The sequence below is a fragment of the Globicephala melas genome, chromosome 3 (genome assembly GCF_963455315.2).
Source record: "Globicephala melas chromosome 3, mGloMel1.2, whole genome shotgun sequence".
Classification (NCBI taxonomy): Eukaryota; Metazoa; Chordata; class Mammalia; order Artiodactyla; family Delphinidae; genus Globicephala; species Globicephala melas.
Window position 1 is genome coordinate 155493232 of NC_083316.1, and position 23666 is coordinate 155516897.

General features: G+C 47.5%; 1 protein-coding gene across 1 annotated transcript in view; it reads left to right on the forward strand.

The window, feature by feature from the left end:
- Nucleotides 1-409: 409 nt before the first annotated feature.
- The window catches only part of OBSCN (obscurin, cytoskeletal calmodulin and titin-interacting RhoGEF), a 169468-nt gene continuing 146211 nt past the window's right edge, over nt 410-23666 (forward strand). Inside the window, 6 exon segments of the mRNA XM_070045296.1 lie at nt 410-1394; nt 2549-2818; nt 3067-3327; nt 4061-4369; nt 4839-5105; nt 5552-5836. Coding sequence (XP_069901397.1) covers nt 410-1394; nt 2549-2818; nt 3067-3327; nt 4061-4369; nt 4839-5105; nt 5552-5836 — 2377 coding nt within the window.

A 23666-nucleotide genomic window follows, 5' to 3' on the forward strand; every position in this document is an offset into this window, starting at 1 on the left:
TGGTGCTGGTGTGGTGTTTTGGGACAGGTGCTCAGCTGGACCTTGAGTTGGGGCAGCAGGCCTGGCGCTGGGACGAGAGGGAGGAGACGCTCCTGCCAATGAAAAAGAGCCCATTTGGTGGTGGTGGGGGGGTGGGTCCAGAAAGAGGCAAATCGACACTTCTGGACCACCATACCATCTGGTGATGCTACCTGCAGGGGTGGGGTGTGTCAGGGGAGACGGCACCCGGATGGGGAAGAGGGGCCATGTGGAGGGCTTTACCCTGGATTAAGCTGGATTTTTCAGGACAGGTGAAGTGGCCATGTGGGGAAAAGGCGAGGGGCTCTAAGCACAGCAGAGTCTCATCCCCACTCTGTCCTTCCCCCTCACACCACTCGCAGGTTCCCTCACCTCCCCCGCCCCCACCACCATGGATCACTCCTCGTTCAGTGGTGCACCTCGCTTCCTAACCCGGCCCAAGGCCTTCGTGGTGTCGGTGGGCAAAGACGCCACGCTGAGCTGCCAGATCGTGGGCAACCCCACGCCGCAGGTCAGCTGGGAGAAGGACCTGCAGCAGGTGGAGGCGGGCACTCGCTTCCGCCTGGCCCAGGACGGCGACCTGTACCGCCTCACCATCTTGGACCTGGCGCTGGGTGATAGCGGGCAGTATGTATGCCGTGCGCGCAACGCCATCGGCGAAGCCTTCGCGGCGGTCGGCCTGCAGGTGGACGCCGAGGCAGCGTGCGCCGAGCAGGCACCCCACTTTCTGCTGCGGCCCACATCCATCCGCGTGCGCGAGGGAGCCGAGGCCACCTTCCGCTGCCGCGTGCGCGGTTCGCCGCCGATGTCTGTGAGCTGGGCCAAGGATGGGCGGCGCCTGGGCGCGCTGGACGCTCCCCGAGTGCGCGTGGAGGCGAGCGGCGAGGCAAGCGCGCTGCGCATCCTGGCTGCGCGGCCGCGCGACAGCGGCACTTACACGGTGCACGCGGAGAACCCGCTGGGCGCCGCTAGTGCCGCTGCCGGACTTTCAGTGGACAAGGAAACAGACGCAGACTGCCCACCTGGGGCCTCCACAGCCATGCTCCTGGCGCACCTGCAGCTGCGGCGCGAGGCCATGCGCACCGAGGGCGCCCCGGCCTCGCCACGCAGCGCCTGCACGCGCACCTGCACGGTGACTGAGGGCAAGCACGCGCGCCTCAGCTGCTTCGTGACGGGTGAGCCCAAGCCTGAGATAGTGTGGAAGAAGGATGGGCAGCTGGTGGCCGAGGGCCGGCGACATGTGGTGTATGAGGACGCGCAGGAGAACTTCGTGCTCAAGATCCTCTTCTGCAAGCAGTCAGACTGTGGCCTCTATACTTGCACGGCGTCCAACCTCGTGGGCCAGACCTACAGCTCCGTGCTAGTCGTCGTGCGAGGTGAGCTCCTGGCGCCGGGCACGAGGTCACTGTGCGCAGTGAGCACAGGCAGAGGCTCCTCCCCAGGCCTCCTGTCTTTTCCTTCCAGCGTTGGCTGCTGCTGCCATCTCCCCACCCTGTGCCTGTCTGGTAGAGGAATCCGTGGTTGGAGGTCTTGGCAGCTCTCGCTGTTCTGTTCCATTGTCTGTGTGAGAGTAACACGAGTATACAACAAAGTGCTTTGTCACTAACACCCCCTCCCTCTGGGAGATGGTCAGGGTGCCCAGTGGCTGAGCCTGCTCTCTCCAGGCTGAGGGTGACCTGGCTCTCCACCCCTCCTACAGGATGCTAAGGGGGTCTCCCTGGCAGAGCTGGAAGGAGGGCAGGAGCAAGGACAAACCTTGCACTGTCGGAGGCCTCAGGCTGGGGCTGCACCAGGGTGCAGCTTGAAGGTGGTTCTGGGTCAGTGTGCAGGCTCATGTCCAGGTCTGGGGGCTCCCCCAGGGCACCGGGGCAGCTGTTATCAACACCATCAGAATTCGCTGGAGGGCTGTTTACTCTTGTTTCCTAAGACCAGCCTCTTGAAGTGGTTGGAGTCCCACCTCCACTTTTTACCAGCTGTAGGATCTCCAGCAGGGCGCTTCAACCTTTGTGTGTGTGCCTCAGTTTCCTCGTTTTTCACACGGAAGTGCGCTCCTGGAGTTGAGCGATTCCGCAGGCCAGTACTTGTCCAGTGGCCTCACTGCTGTGTGAACCCAACCCATCCTGCCTGTCCAGGACCAGCCTAGGGGCCTGCTCAGTGGGGCTGCTTGCTGTGGCTTCACCTGCCTCATTTCTCCTTTTCTCTTCCAGACTTCTCCTTATATTTTGGGCGGGGGGCTCTTTCCTTTAAGTTCTCTTCCCTCTCCTCTGTCCTCCCTCCTTTTCTATACCCCTACCTCCCTCTGTCCCCTCCTTACAGCTCCTCTGCCCTCCCACCCACCACCCTCTGCCCCCAAAGCCCCTCCAACCCCTGTCCTGGCTCCCTGCCTCCACCCCAGCCCCTCCGTCCCTTTACCCTGCCCCCCTCCTTCCGCTCACCCTCCTCCTCGCCCCCTGACCGCCCCCTCCGTCACCCCTCCTGCCTGCCCCTCTTCCCTCTCCGCGCCCCACTCACCTGAGCTCTTTTTCTGCAGAGCCCAAGGTGCCCTTCAGAAAGCGGCTGCAGGACCTGGAGGTGCCAGAGAAAGCGTCGGCCACGTTCCAGTGTGAGGTGCCGCAGCCGCCCATGGAGACTGCGTGGTATAAGGAGGAGACGCGGCTGTGGGCCGGTGCCAAGTACCTCATCGAGGAGGCAGGCGCTGAGCGCCGGCTGACCGTGCTCAACGTCACCTCCGATGACGATGCTGTGTACATCTGCGAGACGGCAGAGGGCAGTCGCACGGTGGCCGAGCTGGCGGTGCAAGGTGGGCAGGCAGGGGGCCCAGGGACTGGGCAGGGTCCGGGTCTCACAGGAGCTGGGCAAGCGGCGTAGGTAGTGGGCGGGTGGGGTGGGCAGGACCCTGGCACGAGGGGTGCGTCAGGGAGGGGCGGGGTGGGCACTCGGGGGACAGGGGCGGGAAGGAGGTAGGGGTGGGACAGGCCTACAGGGGTCTCTCTGACCAGTTGCAGCCCTTCCCCCTCCCCTTCCCCACTGCTCCTCTGCCCACCCCAGGCAACCTCCTTCGAAAGCTCCCGAGGAAGACAGCTGGGCGAGTGGGAGACACGGCCGTGTTCTGTGTGGAGCTGGCCAAGCCAGAGGGCCCCATCCACTGGCTGTGGAACCAGAAGGAGGTGGTGGCCGGGGGCCGAGTGGCCATTACTGCCGAAGGCACGTGCCACACGCTGACCGTCTCCCAGTGTAGCCTGGACGATGCCGGTGAGGTGGCCTTTGTGGCTGGGGGCTGCCGGACATCCACCCAGTTCTGCGTGTCAGGTAAGGGCCTAGGGAGTACCTGTCACACAGAGGATACACTGCCCACAGTCCACTGGGCCCTGCTCTGAGTTGTCGCCTGTTGTGGGGAGCGCCGTGCGGGGCAGGGAATGCCTAGGTTGTAGCTCTGGTTCTCTGGGGCTCATGGTTTGTTTGACACCCTCCTCCACTGTGGTCACACTAGGCATCTGCAAAGTAGGAGTCCTGGTGGCCCCCCACCCTGTGAACCAGATTAGAAAGTGCAGGTTGTTCTAGAAGCACGGCGTGTAGGGGGTGACATCGCGGGTGTGTCCTCTTTCTGTGGCCTTTGGTGTTGAGATTGGCTCCCCCAGGATCAGCCCTTTGCTGGGGATAGGGACCCTGCACGTGGGTCTCAGCACCCTTGGAAGGGTCATTGTGCCTTGCCTCAACCATCATCCAGCCCAAGATCCCCATGGAGTCAAGGCTGAGGACTGGAAAGAGTTCCTTTCCAGGCCACATGGACAGCTCAGGGTGGCCCCTGAAGCCCGGGCACTCTTTCCACTGCAAATGGCCACACCTGAGACTGGGGTTATGGGCTCACAGCGTCCTCTTGGGCTGGCAGTCCCCTTGGGCTGAGGCCATTTCAGACCACCAGGGCAGTGCCCCTGGGGAGGGCTGGGAATTCTGTGACAACCCCTTTATCCTCCTGTGACCCTGGAGCCAGGGCCTGGGGAGGGGGCTCCCAGCTGTTGACATGGGCCCGTGCTCTGCTCAGCCCCCAGAAGGCCGCTCCTGCGTGCTCCTGAGGCCCCTGTGGTGAAGGCCAGGACAGAGAGCTCTGTGACCCTTGGCTGGTCGCCACCACCCCATGGGGACCGCCCTGTTGTTATCGATGGCTACCTGGTGGAGAAGAAGCGAGTGGGCACCTACCCCTGGAGCCGGTGCCATGAAGACGAGTGGGTGGCAGTGCCTGAGCTGACTGTGGCTGGCGTGGCCGAGGAGGGGGAATTCCAGTTCAGGGTGTCAGCTGTGAACAGCTTTGGCCACAGCCCCTACCTCGAGTTCCCGGGAACTGTACACCTGGGTAAGTGTGGAAGGCTCTGTTCTCCCCGGCACCCTGGTAGCAACCTGTGGGGCCATCTGCCCCTGAATCACCCAGACCCAGAGTGTGGCTCAGGCTTGGAGAGGCCAGAGTGACTCATGGGTCCTCCTTACGGTAGTGGGGTGGGCCCAGGGTCCTGATGCTCTTGAAGACTTTTTTGTGGGAAGGCCAGGGGACCCAAAGACAGGACTCAAGCCCCCCAGGAACCTATCTGTATCCACCAGCCCCCGGGCACTGGGCTACACAGCTGCCCTGCCACACTGGGTTTGTGGGATCTGAAGGGGATCTCGGGTGGCTGTAACTTGTCCTCACTCCACCCTGCATCTGACTTTTGCTCGCGGTCTCCATGCGCTTGTCCAGTGGACTTCCTAGCGCAGGGGTTATTTGGGCCCAGGCATTGGAGGAGAGGAGGGCAGGGGCCCAGCTCCTTCCTGAAACCCCCATCCCACAGCCCCGCAGCTGGCTGTGAAAACACCTCTGAAGGCGGTAGAGGCAGTGGAAGGCGGCGAGGTGACCTTCTCTGTGGACCTCACGACGGCCTCAGCGGGGGAGTGGTTCCTGGACGGGCAGGCCCTGAAGGCCAGCAGCGCGTACGTGATACACCGTGACGGTACCCGGCACAGCCTCACCATTCGCTTGGTGCCCGTCAGCCTGCACGGGGCCGAGCTCAAGTTCGTGGCCAATGGTATCGAGAGCAGCATCCGCATGGAGGTCCGAGGTAGGGAGACCCCATCCCCTGACCCTGGGGCCCCTCTGAGCCCCGTTTCCTCCAGGAGTGGGGGCGGGATGGGGTCCCTGGGGTCTCAGGGCTCGGAAGATCTGTCATTGCTCCTGGGGCAGGCGGGCTGCCGGATGAAGTGGGGCCAGGTGGTGGGGTGTGCAAGGTCCCCGGGTGTGAGTGGAAGAGGGGCTAAATTGTCCCCGATGGCGCCAAGCTTCAATTCTCTGTCTGTATGCCCCCCTTCCCTTCCCCTTCTCCCCTCCTCCCTCTTTGTTGATTCCTTGTACGCCACCTCTTGTCCTGTCTCCGCCTTTCTTGCCTCTCTGACTCCCCTCCACCATATCTGGCTCTTCCCCCTCTGTTCACTCTGCCTCGTTCCACTCCCCCCTGTCCACTTCCCCCTTCACCCACACCCCCTTTTTCCACCTGTCTGTGACTTCCAGCAGCCCTGGGGCTGACGACCAAGGGTCCGGCAGCAGCAGTGGCAGCACGGGAGGTGCTGGCCCGGCTGCACGAGGAGGCCCAGCTCCTGGCCGAGTTATCGGACCAGGCTGCAGCTGTGACGTGGCTCAAGGACGGACACGCACTGTCTCCAGGCCCCAAGTATGAGGTGCAGGCGTCAGCCGGGCAGCGGGCACTGCTAGTGCGGGACGTGAAGCGAGAAGACGCAGGCCTGTATGAGTGTGTCAGCCCCGGGGACCGCATCACCTACCAACTATTGGTGCAAGGTGACACCAGTGTGTGTGTGTTCATGTCCTCCCTGGGCCGCCGCCGTGGCCAGGGCCGCACATTCTGTCCCCCAGCTCTGGATGGGCTCTGGGGAACCTGGGTAGCAGGAGCCGCTGTTCTCTGTCCCCGTGGGGACGGTGGGGGATCAGGGGCTCTGCCAACCCCCTGAGGAGGGTGGGGAGTCAGATAGGCTCAGATGACCCTGTGGGGAGGGCAGGGGTGTGTGTGGGGTGCTCAGCCCATGCTATGGAGACAGTAGGGGGGTGGGATGGAGTCAGGTGACCATGTGGGGAGGGCAGGAGTCTGGGCAGCTCTGCTGACCTTGTGAGGAGGGTAGGGGGTTGGGCAGGCTCAGGTGACCCCTGAGGGTAGGGTGGGGAACCAGGGACCCTGCCAACCCAGTTGGGAGGGTAGGGGTCAGGGACTCTGCTCAGTAGGGGAGGAGCTTCCTATGAGTGGGTGGCACTTGGGTGGTTGAAAGTCAGCAGCTGAGGCTGGCCCTGTCTCTGAAGGGGCCTAGGTTGGGGCGAGGGCCAGTGTCTCCCATGATCCTGAAGGCCTGAGCCCCTTCCCCTGCTAGTGCCTGGGCACGTGTGTGGTTAGGGCTCTGTCGGCCCCCTGACCTGCCCATGGGCCCTTGTAGGCCTCACATCCTGTTTTGCACAAGGACACGGCTGGTGGCTGTGTAGACGCCATGGCCGGGGGCTCAGCCCACTTTGAATACCAAACTTCAGAGGCCCACATGTGTGTACACTGGTACAAGGATGGGGTGGAGCTTGGTCACTCCTGCCGGTACTTCTCACAGGAGGACATGGGCACTGGCTGGTGGCTACCTCAGTCACCGTGCAGGATGAGGGCACCTACTTGTGCCAAGTGGGCGAGGACTCTGTGGACTTCCGGTCGTGTGTCTGTGGTTAGTGCACTGCCTCCCAGGCTTGGTGTGTGGGGAGCAGGTCTGGCTGCATCCAGCTGTGCGGCACTTGCAAGGCCAAGCTGTCTCTCCCTTCATTTCTTCTGAGAATACTTGGGGGTAGGGGCAGTTACTTCTGAATCTGGGTGAAGAAACGACCCATGAAACTAATATATATAGGTGAAGAATGCAGGCCTGGAAAATAAAAGATAAGAAGGAAATTTAAAGCCCTTGTCCTCTTTTTAAAGATGAGGAAATGAGGCAGAGCAGACCTAGAAAGTGCTGGAAGTGTCCTTGGAAGGTTAGATTTGGATCTTGGTGAATCTGAGGCCCTGGCTCTTTCTAGAAGCCATTGAGGTCTCTTGGCAGATTCTCCAAGTCCAGTTCTGCCCCATCTTGGCCCTCAGAAGGGTCTCTGCCATGCCGCCCATGCCTCCTTCCATCTGAGCACAGGCACTGGGGCTGGGCTGCCCATCATGGAGCTCTGAGGCTGCTTCCCATCACACCCAGGAGGGGTTGGGGTACCTGGACCAACTGTGCCCATGGAGGGTTCCATGTGCAGCACCTCATCACAAAGGATCCTCATGGGGGTGGGATCCGAGGCTGCCTGGGGTCTAGAGCAAAGCTCTGTCATGGCTCCAGGACTCGGGAAACCTCACCTTGGCAGAGCCCCTGCTGTGTATCCCTCCCTGTTGCCAGAGCCCTCGGCGATGTTTGCCAAGGAGCAGCCAGCACTCAGGGAGGTACAGGCCGAGGTGGGGGCCAGTGCCACACTGAGCTGTGAGGTGGCCCAGGCCCAGACGGAGGTGACATGGTACAAGGATGGGAAGAAGCTGAGTGTGAGCTCAAAAGTGTGCATGGAGGCCAAGGGCTGCACCCGGCAGCTGGTGGTGCAGCAGGTGGGGAATAGGGACGCTGGGGAGTACAGCTGTGAGGCCAGGGGCGGAAGGTGCTCAGCTGACTCATCAGGCCCATATCAGTTATACAAATAACCCCAGAACTTAGTGGCCCAATGGAACAGTCTGTGGGCAGGAATTCAAGCAGTGCTCAGCGTGGGTGGCTCATCTCTGCTCCACCTGGTGTTGACTGGGACAGGAGGATCCAGTCTGGCCTCATTTGTGTGTCTGATGTCCCAGTCAGGGGGCTGGCTGTGATGACAGGCCTCTCTCTTCTAGTGATGTTGTCTGGGCTCATTCCTGTCTGGGACCATGCTGTTCTCTCCTCTGGGGCTATGCTCTCCTTGTGACATCTCGTTCTCAAGGCCTCTTTCTCCATGTGGGTAGCCTGAGCTCCTTCATCTTCTGGCTGGGTTCCCTTTAGGGATTAGGAGATGCTACAGGGTTTGTTAAGATTTGTTTTCACCAGTCCCAGAATATTACATTCTGTGTGTTTTATTGCACAAAGCCAGACATAAGGCCAGCCTAGTTCCAAGGAGTTGGAGAAGTAGACCTCACTGTTGATGAGAAGTCCCCTGGTTAATTGGGGACAATTTCTAACAATCTACCACAAGGACACAGGCTCTATCTGTCTAGATCTTTGCTTTCTTGAGCATAAGATAAAGATCTTTCTAAAGCTTATTGCCTCATGGTCACAAGATGGCTTCCCTAGCTCCAGCCACCATGTTCAAGGTGGGAAGAACATGTAAGGATTGTGTGTGTGTTTGTTTTTTTCCTTTTCACTGCTGTGCAGTAAATTATCACAAACTCAGTGGCTTAAAATAATGCCCATCTGTTAGTTCACAGTTCTATAGATCAGAATTCAAGATGTGGATTCTGGATTCTCTTTTCAGGGTCTCAAGGGCTGGAATCCATATGCCATCTGGCTGAGTTCTCTCAGGGTCCTTTTCCAAGCTCATCCAAGTTGCTGGCAGAATTCATTTCCTTGTGGTTCTGGGTCTAAGGCTATTTCCTGGCTGGCTGGCAGCCAGGGGCTGCTCTTAGGTCCTTTGCCACATGGCCCCTCATGTCCATTCGCTCTTATGCTCCAAATCTCTTTGGCCAGGAAGAACCCCCTCCCTTCTAAGGTCTCACCTGATTAGGTCAGGCCCAACCAGGATAATCTCCTTGTTAATGAACTCATAGTCAACTGATCTGGGACCTACATTCCTTCTGCAGAATCCCTTCACAGCAGTGCCTGGATTAGTGTTTGGTGGAATAGCTTGGAGAAGGTGCATGCATACGGTGGTGCACGGATCTTGAGGCAGTCCTACCTAGCACAGGGTGTCACCTGCTCTTTCTTCTATTCAGAGAACAGATGCTCTCTGAGGAGCCCACAGCAGATTTTCCCTATGCCTCCTAGTACTGTGTGGGTCCGATGGCCATGCCTTGCTCAGACACCTGGGAAAGTGAGTCCTAATCTTCCAGCTTCAGCAGTGGAACATTGAGGGTGGTAGAGGTGGGCATCTGGTGGTGTGGCTGGCCTGGTTCTGCTGAGGGATCTGTCCTGCGGCACTGGCCCATGCCCACATCAGGGTGGCTGTGCCCTTGTTTTGGACACTGACTTCGAGGCAGGCTGTGGAGGGATCAGAGTGAACATGGTCAGACCTCACTCCTGCCTCTTAAGAGACAGGTGACCTTAGGCAAGTCGTCAGTGTTGTGTCCCCCTGAAGTCTGTCTGGAAACTCAGAATGTGGCCTTAACTGGAAATGGGGTCTCTGCAGACAACATCAAGGAAAGGATCACAAGATGAGATGACCCTGGATTAGGGTGGGCCCTGACTCCAATGACAGGTGTCCTTTGAGAGAAAGAAGAGGGATATTCGTGATACAGATACACAGGGACATGACCAATGACAATGGAGGCAGAGATTGGGGTGATGCAGTCACAAACCCCAGGATGCCTGGAACCACCAGATTATAGCCATCCTGGTGGATGTGAGGTAGTATCTTATTGTGGTTTTGATTTGTATTTCCCTGATGACTAATGATGTTGAGCATATTCTCATATGTATTTGGCCATTTGTGTATCTTCTTTGGAGAAATGTCTATTCAGATCCTTTGCTTGTTTTTTAATTATTTATCTTTTTATTACTCAGTTGAAAGAGTTCTTCGTATATTCTGGATAGTATAGCCTTATCAGATATATGATTTGCAAATAGTTTCTTCCATTCACTTTCTTAATTGTGCCCTTTGGTGCACAAAAGTTTTAAAATTGTGATGAAATCTAGTTTATCTTCTTTGGTTGCTTGTGTGTTAGATGTCACATCTAAGAAATCGTTGCCCAATCCAAGGTCAAATAGATTGACACCTATGTTTTCTTCTAAGAGTTTTCCAATTTTAGCCCTTGTATTTAGGTCTTTGATCCATTTTGTGACAATTTTTGTGTATGGTGTGAGTTAGGGGTCCAACTTCATCCTTTCCATTGGATATCCAGTTGTCCCAGCACCATTTGTTGAAAAGAATTTTTCCCCATTGAATTTCTTTGGCATCCTTGTTGAAAGTCAATTAACCATTAATTAAATATTTACTTCTGGACTCTCAATTTTATTCCATTGATATATATGTCTACCACAGTCTTGATTATTGTAGCTTTGTGGTATGTTTTGAAATTGGGAATGTGAATTCTTTAACTTTTTTTTCAACATTGATTTGGCTATTTGAGGTCCCTTGCATTTCCACACGAATTTTAGGATCATCTTTTTAAGTTTTGCAAAAAAGGCAGCTGGTATTTTGATTGGGATTGCATCAAAATGTGTAGGTCAATTTGGGGTATATTGCCATCTTTTTATTTTATTTTAAAATTTTATTTATTTATTTTTGGCTGCATTGGGTTTTTGTTGCTGCACGTGGGCTTTCTCTAGTTGTGGCGAACAGGGGCTACCCTTCGTTGGGGTGCACAGGCTTCTCATTGCAGTGGCTTCTCTTGTTGCGGAGCACAGGCTGTAGGCATGCAGGCTTCAGTAGTTGTGGTGCTGAAGTGGGATCTTCTTGGACCAGGGATTGAACCCATGTCCCCTGCACTGGCAGGCAGATTCTTAACCACTGCACCACCAGGGATGTACCCAAATGACTGGTATCAGATTTCTTTTTTTTTTTTCAGTACGCGGGCCTCTCACTGTTGTGGCCCCTCCCTCCCGTTGTGGAGCACAGGCTCCAGACACGCAGGCTCAGCGGCCATGGCTCACGGGCCCAGCCACTCCGAAGCATGTGGGATCCTCCCAGACCGGGGCACGAACCCATGTCCCCTGCATCAGCAGGCGGACTCTCAACCACTGCACCACCAGGGAAGCCCCAGATTTCTTTTTTAATTTTATTTTTTTGGCTGCACCATGTGGCATGTGGGATCTTAGTTCCCTGACCAGGGATCACACCCGTGCCCCCTGTGGTGGAAGCGCAGAGTCTTAACCACTGGACCACCAGGGAAGTCCTCTTTGCCATCTTAACAGTGTTAGTCTCCTAATCCACAATATGAGATGACTTTCTATTTATTTTGGTCTTTTAAATTTCTTTCAATTATGTTTTATAGTTTTTAGTGTGCAGGAATTGTGCTTATTTTGTTAAGTTTGTTGCTAAGTATTTTATTCTTTTTGATGCTACTGTAAATGGAATTTTGTTAATTTCATTTTAAAATTGTTCATTACTAATGTATGGAAATAGAATTGATTTTTGTATATTGGTCTAGTATCCTGCAGCTTCTCCAAATTCATTTATTCACTCTATTAGTTCTTTTGTGGATGCCTTAGGATTTGCTATATACAAATCATGTCACCTGCAGGTAGTTTTACTTCATTTCCAGTCTGGATGCCTCTCATTTTGTTTTTGATTACTGATTAAATCTCTTTACTTGTTATAGGTCTACTCAGATGTTTTTCCATTTATTCTTGTGTTAGTTTTGATAGTTTATGTGTTTCTAGGAATTTCTCCATTTCATCTAGGTTATCTAGTTGGTGTGCAGTTGTTCATAGTATTCTCTTTTAATCCTTTTTTTTTTGGTAAGGTCTTTATTGATGTCCCCAGTTTTTTTTTTCCTGATTTTAATAATTTGAGTCTTCTATCTTTTTTCTTGGTCAGTCTAGCTAATATTTTGTCAAGTTTGTTGATCTTTTCAAAGAACCACCTTTTGGTTTCCTTGGTTCTTTCTATTGCTTTTGTGTTCTCCATTTCATTTATCTATGCTCTAATCTTTATTTTTTTCATTGTTCTAAGTTTGGGTTTAACTTAATCTTTTTCTCGTTTCTTAAGGTATGAAGTTAGGTTATTGATTCGTGATCTTTTTTTTTAAGATAGGCCTATAACTTATAGCTATGGATGGCAGGAAACTGAGCACTGCTTTCACTGCACCTCATAAGTTTTGGTATGCTGTATTTTCATTTTCATTTGTCTCAAAATATTTTCTAATTTTCCTTGTAATTATCCTTTGAGTGTGTTGTTTAATTTTGACACACTTTTTTTTTTAACATCTTTATTGGGGTATAATTGCTTTACAATTGTGTTAGTTTCTGCTTTATAACAAAGTGAATCAGTTATACATAAACATATGTTCCCATATGTCTTCCCTCTTGCGTCTCCCTCCCTCCCACCCTCCCTATCCCACCCCTCCAGGCTGTCACAAAGCACCAAGCCAATATCCCTGTGCCATGCGGCTGCTTCCCACTAGCTATCTACCTTACTACGTTTGTTAGTGTGTATATGTCCATGACTCTCTCTCGCCCTGTCACAGCTCACCCTTCCCCCTCCCCATAACATCAAGTCCGTTCTCCAGTAGGTCTGCGTCTTTATTCCTGCCTTACCCCTAGGTTCTTCATGACATTTTTTTTTCTTAAATTCCATATATATGTGTTAGCATACGGTATTTGTCTTTTTCTTTCTGACTTACTTCACTCTGTATGACAGACTCTAGGTCTATCCACCTCATTACAAATAGCTCAATTTCGTTTCTTTTTATGGATGAGTAATATTCCATTGTATATATGTGCCACATCTTCTTTATCCATTCATCCGATGATGGGCGCTTAGGTTGTTTCCATCTCTGGGCTATTGTAAATAGAGCTGCAATGAACATTTTGGTACATGACTCTTTTTGAATTTTGGTTTTCTCAGGGCATATGCCCAGTAGTGGGATTGCTGGGTCATATGGTAGTTCTATTTGTAGTTTTTTAAGGAACCTCCATACTGTTCTCCATAGTGTTTGAACCAATTCACATTCCCACCAGCAGTGCAAGAGTGTTCCCTTTTCTCCACACCCTCTCCAGCAGTTATTGTTTCTAGATTTTTTGATGATGGCCATTTTGACTGGTGTGAGATGATATCTCATTGTAGTTTTAATTTGCATTTCTCTAATGATTAATGATGTTGAGCATTCTTTCATGTGTTTGTTGGCAGTCTGTATATCTTCTTTGGAGAAATGTCTATTTAGGTCTTCTACCCATTTTTGGATTGGGTTGTTTGTTTTTTTGTTATTGAGCTGCATGAGCTGCTTGTAAATTTTGGAGATTAATCCTTTGTCGGTTGCTTCATTTGCAAATATTTTCTCCCATTCTGAGGGTTGTCTTTTGGTCTTGTTTATGGTTTCCTTTGCTGTGCAAAAGCTTTTAAGTTTCATTAGGTCCCATTTGTTATTTTTGTTTTTATTTCCATTACTCTAGGAGGTGGGTCAGAAAGGATCTTGCTGTGATTTATGTCATAGAGTGTTCTGCCTATGTTTTCCTCTAAGAGTTTGATAGTTTCTGGCCTTACATTTAGGTCTTTAATCCATTTTGAGCTTATTTTTCTGTATGGTGTTAGGGAGTGATCTAATCTCATACTTCTATGTGTACCTGTCCAGTTTTCCAAGCACCACTTATTGAAGAGGCTGTCCTTTCTCCACTGTACATTCCTGCCACCTTTATCAAAGATAAGGTGTTCATATGTGCGTGGGTTTATCTCTGGGCTTTCTATTCTGTTCCATTGATCTATCTTTCTGTTTTTGTGCCAGTACCATACTGTCTTGATTACTGTAGCTTTGTAGTATAGTCTGAAGTCAGGGAGCCTGATTCCTCCAGCTCCTTTTTTCATTCTCAAGATTGCTTTGGCTATTCGGGGTCTTTTGTGTTTCCATACAAATTGTGAAATTTTTTGTTCTAGTTCTGTGAAAAATGCCAGTGGTAGTTTGATAGGGATTGCATTGAATCTATAGATTGCTTTGGGTAGTATAGTCATTTTCACAATGTTGATTCTTCCAATCCAAGAGCATGGTATATCTCTCCATCTATTTGTATCATCTTTAATTTATTTCATCAGTGTCTTATAGTTTTCTGAGAACAAGTCTTTTTCCTCCTTAGGTAGGTTTATTCCTAGATATTTTATTCTTTTTGTTGCAATGGTAAATGAGAGTGTTTTCTTGATTTCACTTTCAGATTTTTCATCATTAGTATATAGGAATGCCAGAGATTTCTGTGCATTAATTTTGTATCCTGCCACTTTACCAAATTCATTGATTAGCTCTAGTAGTTTTCTGGCAGCATCTTTAGGATTCTCTATGTATAGTATCATGTCATCTGCAAACAGTGACAGCTTTACTTCTTCTTTTCCGATTTGGATTCCTTTTATTTCCTTTTCTTCTCTGATTGCTGTGGCTAAAACTTCCAAAACTATGTTTAAGAGTGGTGAGAGTGGGCAACCTTGTCTTGTTCCTGATCTTAGTGGAAATGCTTTCAGTTTTTCACCATTGAGGATGATGTTTGCTGTGGGCTTGTCATATATGGCCTTTATTATGTTGAGGAAAGTTCCCTCTATGCCTACTTTCTGCAGGGTTTTTATCATAAATGGGTGTTGAATTTTGTCAAAAGCTTTCTCTGCATCTATTGAGATGATCATATGGTTTTTCTCCTTCAATTTGTTAATATGGTCTATCACATTGATAGATTTGCGTATATTGAAGAATCCTTGCATTCCTGGAATAAACCCCACTTGATCATGGTGTATGATCCTTTTAATGTGCTGTTGGATTCTGTTTGCTAGTATTTTGTTGAGGATTTTTGCATCTATGTTCATCAGTGATATTGGCCTGTAGTTTTCTTTCTTTGTGACATCCTTGTCTGGTTTTGGTATCAAGGTGATCGTGACCTCGTAGAAGGAATTTGGGAGTGTTCCTCCCTCTGTTACATTTTGGAAGAGTTTGAGAAGGATAGGTGTTAGCTCTTCTCTAAATGTTTGATAGAATTCGCCTGTGAAGCCATCTGGTCCTGGGCTTTTGTTTGTTGGAAGATTTTTAATCACAGTTTCAATTTCAGTGCTTGTGATTGGTCTGTTCATATTTTCTATTTCTTCCTGATTCAGTCTTGGCAGGTTGTGCATTTCTAAGAATTTGTCCATTTCTTCCAGATTGTCCATTTTATTGGCATAGAATTGCTTGTAGTATTCTCTCATGATCTTTTTTATTTCTGCAGTGTCAGTTGTTACCTCTCCTTTTTCATTTCTAATTCTATTGATTTGAGTCTTCTCCCTTTTTTTCTTGATGAGTCTGGCTAGTGGTTTATCTATTTTGTTTATCTTCTCAAAGAACCAGCTTTTAGTTTTATTGATCTTTGCTATTGTTTCCTTCATTCCTTTTTCATTTATTTCTGATCTGATTTTTATGATTTCTTTCCTTCTGCTAGCTTTGGGGTTTTTTTTTTTGTTTTTCGTTCTCTAATTGCTTGAGGTGCAAGGTTAGGTTGTTTATTCGAGATGTTTCCTGCTTCTTAAGGTGGGCTTGTATTGCTATAAGCTTCCCCCTTAGAACTGCTCTTGCTGCATCCCATAGGTTTTGGGTCGTTGTGTCTCCATTGTCATTTGTTTCTAGGTATTTTTTTATTTCCTCTTTGATTTCTTCAGTGATCACTTCATTATTAAGTAGTGTATTGTTTAACCTCCATGTGTTTGTATTTTTTACAGATCTTTTCCTGTAATTGATATCTAGTCTCATGGTGTTGTGGTCAGAAAAGATACTTGATACAATTTCAATTTTCTTAAATTTACCAAGGCTTGATTTGTGACCCAAGATATGATCTATCCTGGAGAATGTTCCATGAGCACTTGAGAAAAATGTGTATTCTGTTGTTTTTGGATGGAGTGTCCTATAAATATCAATTAAGTCCATCTTGTTTAATGTATCATTTAAAGCTTGTGTTTCCTTAATTATTTTCATTTTGGATGATCTGTCCATGGGTGAAAGTGGGGTGTTTAAGTTCCCTACTATGAATATGTTACTGTTGATTTCCCCTTTTATGGCTGTTAGTATTTGCCTTATGTATTGAGGTGCTCCTATGTTGGGTGCATAAATATTTACAATTGTTATATCTTCTTCTTTGATCGATCCCTTGATCATTATGTAGTGTCCTTCTTTGTCTCTTTTAATAGTCCTTATTTTAAAGTCTATTTTGTCTGATATGAGAATTGCTACTGCAGTTTTCTTTTGGTTTCCATTTGCATGAAATATCTTTCTCCATCCTCTTACTTTCTGTCTGTATGTGTCTCTAGGTCTGAAGTGGGTCTCTTGTAGACAGCATATATAAGGGTCTTGTTTTTGTATCCATTCAGCCAATCTGTGTCTTTTGGTGGGAGCATTTAGTCCATTTACATTTAAGGTAATTATCGATATGTATGTTCCTATTCTCATTTTCTAAATTGTTTTGGGTTCGTTATTATAGGTCTTTTCCTTCTCTTGTGTTTCTTGTCTAGAGAAGTTCCTTTAGCATTTGTTGTAAAGCTGGTTTTGTGGTGCTGAACTCTCTCAGCTTTTGCTTGTCTGTAAAGGTTTTAATTTCTCCATCAAATCTGAATGAGATCCTTGCTGGGTAGAGTAGTCTTGGCTGCAGGTTTTTCTCCTTCATCACTTTCAGTGTGTCCTGCCACTCCCTTCTGGCTTGGAGGGTTTCTGCTGAGAGATCAGCTGTTAACCTTATGGGGATTCCCTTATGTGTTATTTGTTGTTTTTCCCTTGCTGCCTTTAATATGCTTTCTTTGTATTTAATTTTTGACAGTTTGATTAATATGTGTCTTGGCATATTTCTCCTTGTATTTATCCTGTATGGGACTCTCTGTGCTTCCTGGACTTGATTAACTATTTCCTTTCCCATATTAGGGAAGTTTTCAACTATAATCTCTTCAAATATTTTCTCAGTCCCTTTCTTTTTCTCTTCTTCTTCTGGAACCCCTATAATTCGAATGTTGGTGCATTTAATGTCCCAGAGGTCTCTGAGACTGTCCTCAGTCCTTTTCATTCTTTTTTCTTTATTCTGCTCTGCAGTAGTTATTTCCACTATTTTATCTTCCAGGTCACTTATCCATTCTTCTGCCTCAGTTATTCTGCTATTGATCCCATCTAGAGTACTTTTAATTTCATTTATTGTGTTGTTCATCGTTGCTTGTTTCATCTTTATTTCTTCTAGGTCCTTGTTAACTGTTTCTTGCATTTTGTCCATTCTATTTCCAAGATTTCGGATCATCCTTACTATCATTATTCTGAATTCCTTTTCAGGTAGACTGCCTATTTCCTCTTCATTTGTTAGGTTTGGTGCATTTTTATCTTGCTCCTTTATCTGCTGTGTGTTTTTCTGTCTTCTCATTTTGCTTATCTTACTGTGTTTGGGGTCTCCTTTTTGCAGGCTGCAAGTTCGTATTTCCCGCTGTTTTTGATGTCTGTCTCCAGTGGCTAAAGTTGGTTCAGTGGGTTGTGTAGGCTTCCTGGTGGAGGGGACTAGTGCTTGTGTTGTGGTGGATGAGGCTGGATCTTGTCTCTCTAGTGGGCAGGTTCACGTCTGGTGGTGTGTTTTGGGGTGTCTGTGGCCTTATTATGATTTTAGGCAGCCTCTTTGCTAATGGGTGGGGTTGTGTTCCTGTTTCGCTAGTTGTTTGGCATAGGTTGTCCAGCACTGTGGCTTGCTGGTCGTTGAGTGAAGCTGGGTGCTGGTGTTAAGATGGAGGTCTCTGGAAGATTTTCGCCGTTTGATATTATGTGGAGCTGGGAGGTCTCTTGTGGACCAGTGTCCTGAAGTTGGCTCTCCTACCTCAGAGCCAGAGCCCTGACTCCTGGCTGGAGCACCAAGAGCCTTTCATCCACACGGCTCAGGATAAAAGGGAGAAATAGTAGAGAGAATTAGTAGAAGTATGAGGAAAGAAAGAAGGAAAGGAAGGAAGGAAGGAAGGAAGGAAGAAAGAAAGAAAGAAAGAAGCAAAGAAGGAAAGAAGGCAAGAAGGAAAGAAAGGAGGGAGGGAGGGAGGAAGGAAGGAGGGAAAGAAGGAAAAAAAGACAGAAAGAAAGAAGATACAGTAAAAATAAAATAAAGTATAATAAAGTTATTGAATTAAAAAATACTTATTTAGAAAAGAAAAAAGGGACGGATAGAACCTTAGGACAAATGTTGGAAGCAAAGCTATACAGACAAAATCTTACACAGAAGCATACACATACACCCTCACAAAAAGAGGTAAAGGGGGAAAAATCATAAATCTTGGTCTTGGAGACCACCTCCTCAATTTGGGATGATTCGTTGTCTAAAGGAGGGAAGGAAGGAAGGAAAGAAAGAAAGAAAGAACGAAGGTAAAGTATAATAAAGTTAGTAAAATTAATTATTAAGAAAAGAAAAATTTAAAAAAAACCATGGACGGATAGAACCCTAGGACAAATGGAAGCAAGACTATACAGACAAGATCTCACACAGAAGCATACACATTCACATTCACAAAAAGAGGAAAAGGGGAAAAAATCATAGATCTTGCTCCTAAAGTCCACCTCCTCAATTTGGGATGATTGGTTGTCTATTCAGGTATTCCACAGATGCAGGGTATATCAAGTTGATTGTGGAGCTTTAATCCGCTGCTTCTGAGGCTGCTGGGAGAGATTTCCCTTTCTCTTCTTTGTTCTCACAGCTCACAGGGGCTCAGCTTTGGATTTGGCCCTGCTTCTGCGTGTAGGTCGCTGGAGGGTGTCTGTTTTTTGCTCAGACAGGACGGGGTTAAAGGAGCCGCTGATTCGGGGGCTCTGGCGCACTCAGGCCGGCGGGGAGGGAGGGGCACTGCGTGCGGGGCGGGCCTGCGGCGGCAGAGGCTGGCATGACGTTGCACCAGCCTGAGGCCCGCCGTGCGTTCTCCCGGGGAAGTTGTCCCTGGATCCCGGGAACGTGGCAGCGGCGGGCTGCACAGGCTCTGCGGAAGAGGGGTGTGGAGAGTGACCTGTGCTCGCACACAGGCCCCTTGGTGGCGGCAGCAGCAGCCTTAGCGTCTCCCGCCCGTCTCTGGGGTCCGCGCTTTTAGCTGCGGCTCGCGCCTGGCTCTGGAGCTCCTTTAAGCAGCGTTCTTAAACCCCTCTCCTCGCGCACCAGGAAACAAAGAGGGAAGAAAAAGTCTCTTGCCTCTTCGGTGGGTGCAGACTTTTCCCCGGACTCCCTCCCGGCTAGCCGTGGTGCACTAACCACTTCAGGCTATGTTCAAGCCGCCAACCCCAGTCCTCTCCCTGTGCTCCGAACGAAACCGAAACCGGAGCCTCAGCTCGCAGCCCCGCACGCCCCGGCGGGTGAGCAGACAAACCTCTCGGGCTGGTGAGTGCCAGTGGGCACCGATCCTCTGTGCGGGAATCTCCCCGCTTTGCCCTCCGCACCCGTTGCTATGCACTCCTCCGCGGCGCCTAAGCTCCCCCCTCCGCCTCCCGCAGTCTCCGCCCGTGAAGGGGCTTCCTACTGTGTGGAAACTTTTCCTCCTTCACAGCAGGTGCAGGTGCCGTCCCTATTCTTTTGTCTCTGTTTTTTCTTTTGCCCTACCCAGGTACGTGGGGAGTTTCTTGCCTTTTGGGAGGTCTGAGGTCTTCTGCCAGCCTTCAGTAGGTGTTCTGTAGGAGTTGTTCCACGTGTAGATGTATTTCTGGTGTATCTGTGGGGAGGAAGGTGATCTCCGCGTCTTACTCTTCCGCCATCTTCAAGGTCCGCCTTGACATACTTTTGAATTTTACAGTTTTCTTTCTAGTATTGCTGTCTAGTTTCATTCCATCATAATCAAAAAGATTCTTTGTATGCTTTCAGTCTTTTTAGATTTATTGAGACTTGTTTTATGGTCTAACATGTGGTCTGTGTTAGAGGATGTTCCATATGTGCTTGAGTAAAAATGTGTCTTCTGTTGCTGTTGGGTGAAGTGCCCTCTGTAAGTCAGTTAGGTCTAGTTTCTTGTATAGTGTTATTCATGTCCTATTTCCTTATTGATCTGTCTGGTTGTTCTATCCATTATTGAAAGTAGGGTACTGAAGTCTCTGACTATTCTTGGAGAACTGTCTATTTCTCCCTTTAATTTTTTAGTTTTTGTTTCATATATTTTGGAGCTCTCCTGTTAGTTGTGCTTATGTTTATAGTTGTGATATCTTCTTGATGAATTGACCCTTTTAATCAATATATAACATCCTTAATCTATATCTGTATATATTAAATATAATGTCTTGTAATGTTTTTTTCCTTTTGTTTGACAGTATAGCCACCTCAGGTCTCTATTGATTGCTATTTGTATGGAGTATCTTTTCACTTTCAACCTATTTGTATCTTTGGATCTGAAGTGAATCTCCTGTAGACAGCATTTTAAAAATTCATTTTGTATTAAGTTAATTCTTATAAGGAAGTGTTTCCTTCTGCTATTTTACTCTTTGTTTCTTATATGTCATATCTTTTTGCCATTATTTTCTCCATTATTGTCATTTATGATTAATTTATTTTTTCTAGTGTGCCATTTTTGTTACTTTCTCATTTCTTTATGTATATGCACATTCATTTTTTCTTAGTGATTACCCTGGGGATTGTCATTAACATCTAACTTTGTAATAATCAAGTTTGAAATTATATCATCTTAGTTTCAATAGAAAACCTCTGCTTCTTTACAGGTTTTGCCCCAAGCTGAATGTTGTTAATGTCACAAGTTATGTCTTCATACATAGTGTGTCCGTTAACTTTATAGTTTTATAATTATTGTTTATGCATTTGTATTTTAAGTCATATAAGAAATAAAAGGAATTATCTAAGCACCAGAAGAATGATCCAATATAAATGAGAGTTGGAACTTACAAACAAGAGCAGTATTAGAAGATCAGAAGTTCCACTCAGGAACTTCAGATGATAGAAAAACCATCTGAAAGAGTATGTCAAATAAGTCTACTTAAAATGATTAAAGATATGTATGGAAGACTAGAAAATGTAAGAAAAAGTGAAATACTAGGAAAAAGAACAGGCAGATTTAAAGAACCAAATGAAATTTCTTGAATAAGAAACACAACTTTTGTAATAACAATTCAGTGGAGGGATAAACAGCAAATTAGACATAGCTGAAGATAGAATTATTGAATTGGAAGATAGATCTGAGAAAATTACTCAGGATGAATCACAAAGAGGTAAAAAATAAGAGATAATGACAGACATAGAGAAGAGAAGTAGAAGGCCACACGTATGTCTAAAAGGACTTCTAGGAGAGACTAGAGATAATGAGGAAGAGTAATGAAAGTAATGTGGAGAAATTTAAGAAATGGTAAAAGATATGAATCCTAAACTTCAAGATTCATAAGAAATAATGGGAATTGTAAAAAAAAAAAAAAAAAAGTCACAGCTAGTGAATTCCAGAAGTCCAAAAACCAAGAGGAGATCTTAACCTCCAAAGGGAAAAAAGATTAATGGGATGATAGTTATTCTTCCTGTAGATTTTTCAACAGCAATGAAGAGCACAGAAAAGATGTTATAGTCTCCAAAGCACTGAGGGAAAATAACTGTTGATCTAGAATTCTGTATCCAGCTGAACTATCATTCAAAAGTTAAGTTAAATACAGACATTTTCAGAGAGTAAATTATCATTCGTAAAATCTCACTGAAAGAATTACCAATGAATATACTTTATAAAGAAGAAAATCAAGTCTAGAGTAGTAGAATGGGTTCTAGAGCGTGGTTCCCTACCTTTTTTTGCACCAGGGACCAGTTCTGTGGAAGATAATTTTTCCACGGACCAGGGAGGGGGGATGGTTCAAGCGGTAATGTGAGCTATGGGGGGGGGGGATGGTTCAGGTGGTAATGCAAGTGATGGTTCAGGCGGTAATGCAAGCAATGGGGGGATGGTTCAGGTGGTAATGTGAGTGATGGGGAGCAATGGGAAGCAATGGGGAGCAGCAGATGATGCTTTGCTTGCTCACCCACTGCTCACCTCCTGCTGTGAGGCCCAGCTCCTAACAGGCTGTGGACTGGTACTGGTTTGTGACCTGGGGGTTGGGGACCTCTGTTCTAGAGTAATGTGATGTCAAGCAAATAGAGTAAGTTAATAAAAAGCAGCATCTGATTCCCAAGGCCAAGGATTTGATTACACTAATGGTGACTGGCCTGCTAGAAGTTGTAGACTGCATTAACATATTAATGTTCCTGTGACTCAGGGGTATTGCCTGTTCTTGGTGACATGGTATAAGAAATTCTCCCTGAAAATACCAATGCTATGATATGCCAGCCACAAATTATGCCTCTCTTTGTTAGGGTAATTATGAGATCACAGGTGCTAAGTAGATGCCAGAGCCTGAACTGTAACATATACCAGTGTGAAAATTATTGAACTGGGAGCCTTCGGATTCTGAGAACTAACCTGTTCCCTGCTTTGTATATCTTCTGAGTGTGAAGTTCTCTGTGTTGAGAAAGCTAGGAATAGGACTGGCTTGTGGCCAAGGCATCATGGTTTTGAGATCCGGAAGGTGGGCCCTCATCCAATTCTAGAAATTTGATTGTCTCGTCTTCCTCCCTGTCCCCAGAGGCCACACTGATATTTGCCAAGGAGCATCCAGCATGCAGGGAAGTGCAGGCTGAGGTGGGGGTGAACACCATGCTAAGCTGTGAGGTAGCCCTGGCCCAGACAGAGGTGATATGGTTCAAGGAGGGAAAGAAACTGAGTTCAAGCTCAAAAGTGTGTGTGGAGGCCAAGGAAGCGCTGCACCCCGAGGCTGGTGGCGCATCAGGTGGGCAAGGTAGATGCTGGGTGAATACAGCTGAGAGGCCAGGGGCTGAAAGATCTCCTTCCACCTCAACATCACAGGTGGGTTCCTTGAGGTCCTTCTTATGTTCCTCAGCTTAATTATTAGGGAGTAGGGGTGTGTGATCATGCCACCTAAAAGTGTGTTTTCTCACAAAACTTACCACATAGCAGCTAGCGGGTATTAATTACATGCCAAGGGCCAGATTTTATGAAGTGCTTCTTGTCTTTTTACTTGTCTAAACTTCACAACCACCTCATGAAGAGGAATTCTGATTATTCCCATTTTAAGATAAGGCACAAGGAAATTCCATAACTTGCCAAAGTTCACATAGCCAGAGAATTACAGAGCCAGGATTTAGGCCCAATATTGTGAGGGCTATTTTCTCTGGTTATCAAATTACAGTTTAACAATCCCCTGCCCATATTTAAAAAAATTTTTTTTAAGAGACTATTCCACTGTCTTCCAGATTCCATGTATTTTTTTTGGACTATCTACTGTCATATATATTATGTTCCCTCAAGGGTCATTTTTTTCTTTTCCTGTTGTTTTTAAGGTATTGTTTTTGATTTTGATTTTCAGCAGTTTACATTGATGAACCTAGGTGTGATTTTCTTTGTATTCATCCTGGTTAGGGTTGCAGAGCATTTTGAGTCTGTGGAGTTTTGTCTTTCCTCAACCATAGAGTGTGGTTTCTCACATGTCTCATATGTATCTCTCTTTCTCTCCACCTCTTAATTTTTTTTCTCTCTCTGCTTTAGTCTGGATATTTTCTTTAGATCTGTCTTCCAATCCACTAATTTTCTATTCTTCTATATCTAATCTGTTGTCAAACCCATTTATAGTGTGTTTACTTTCAGTTATTGTATTTTCCAGTTTCATAATTTCCATTTGTTTAATTTCTTATAGATTCTAGACTCTGTAGTAAAATTTTTGTATTTGATATATTTTCTTTTCTTTCACATTAAAGAAATATTATCATGGTTATATCCTGGT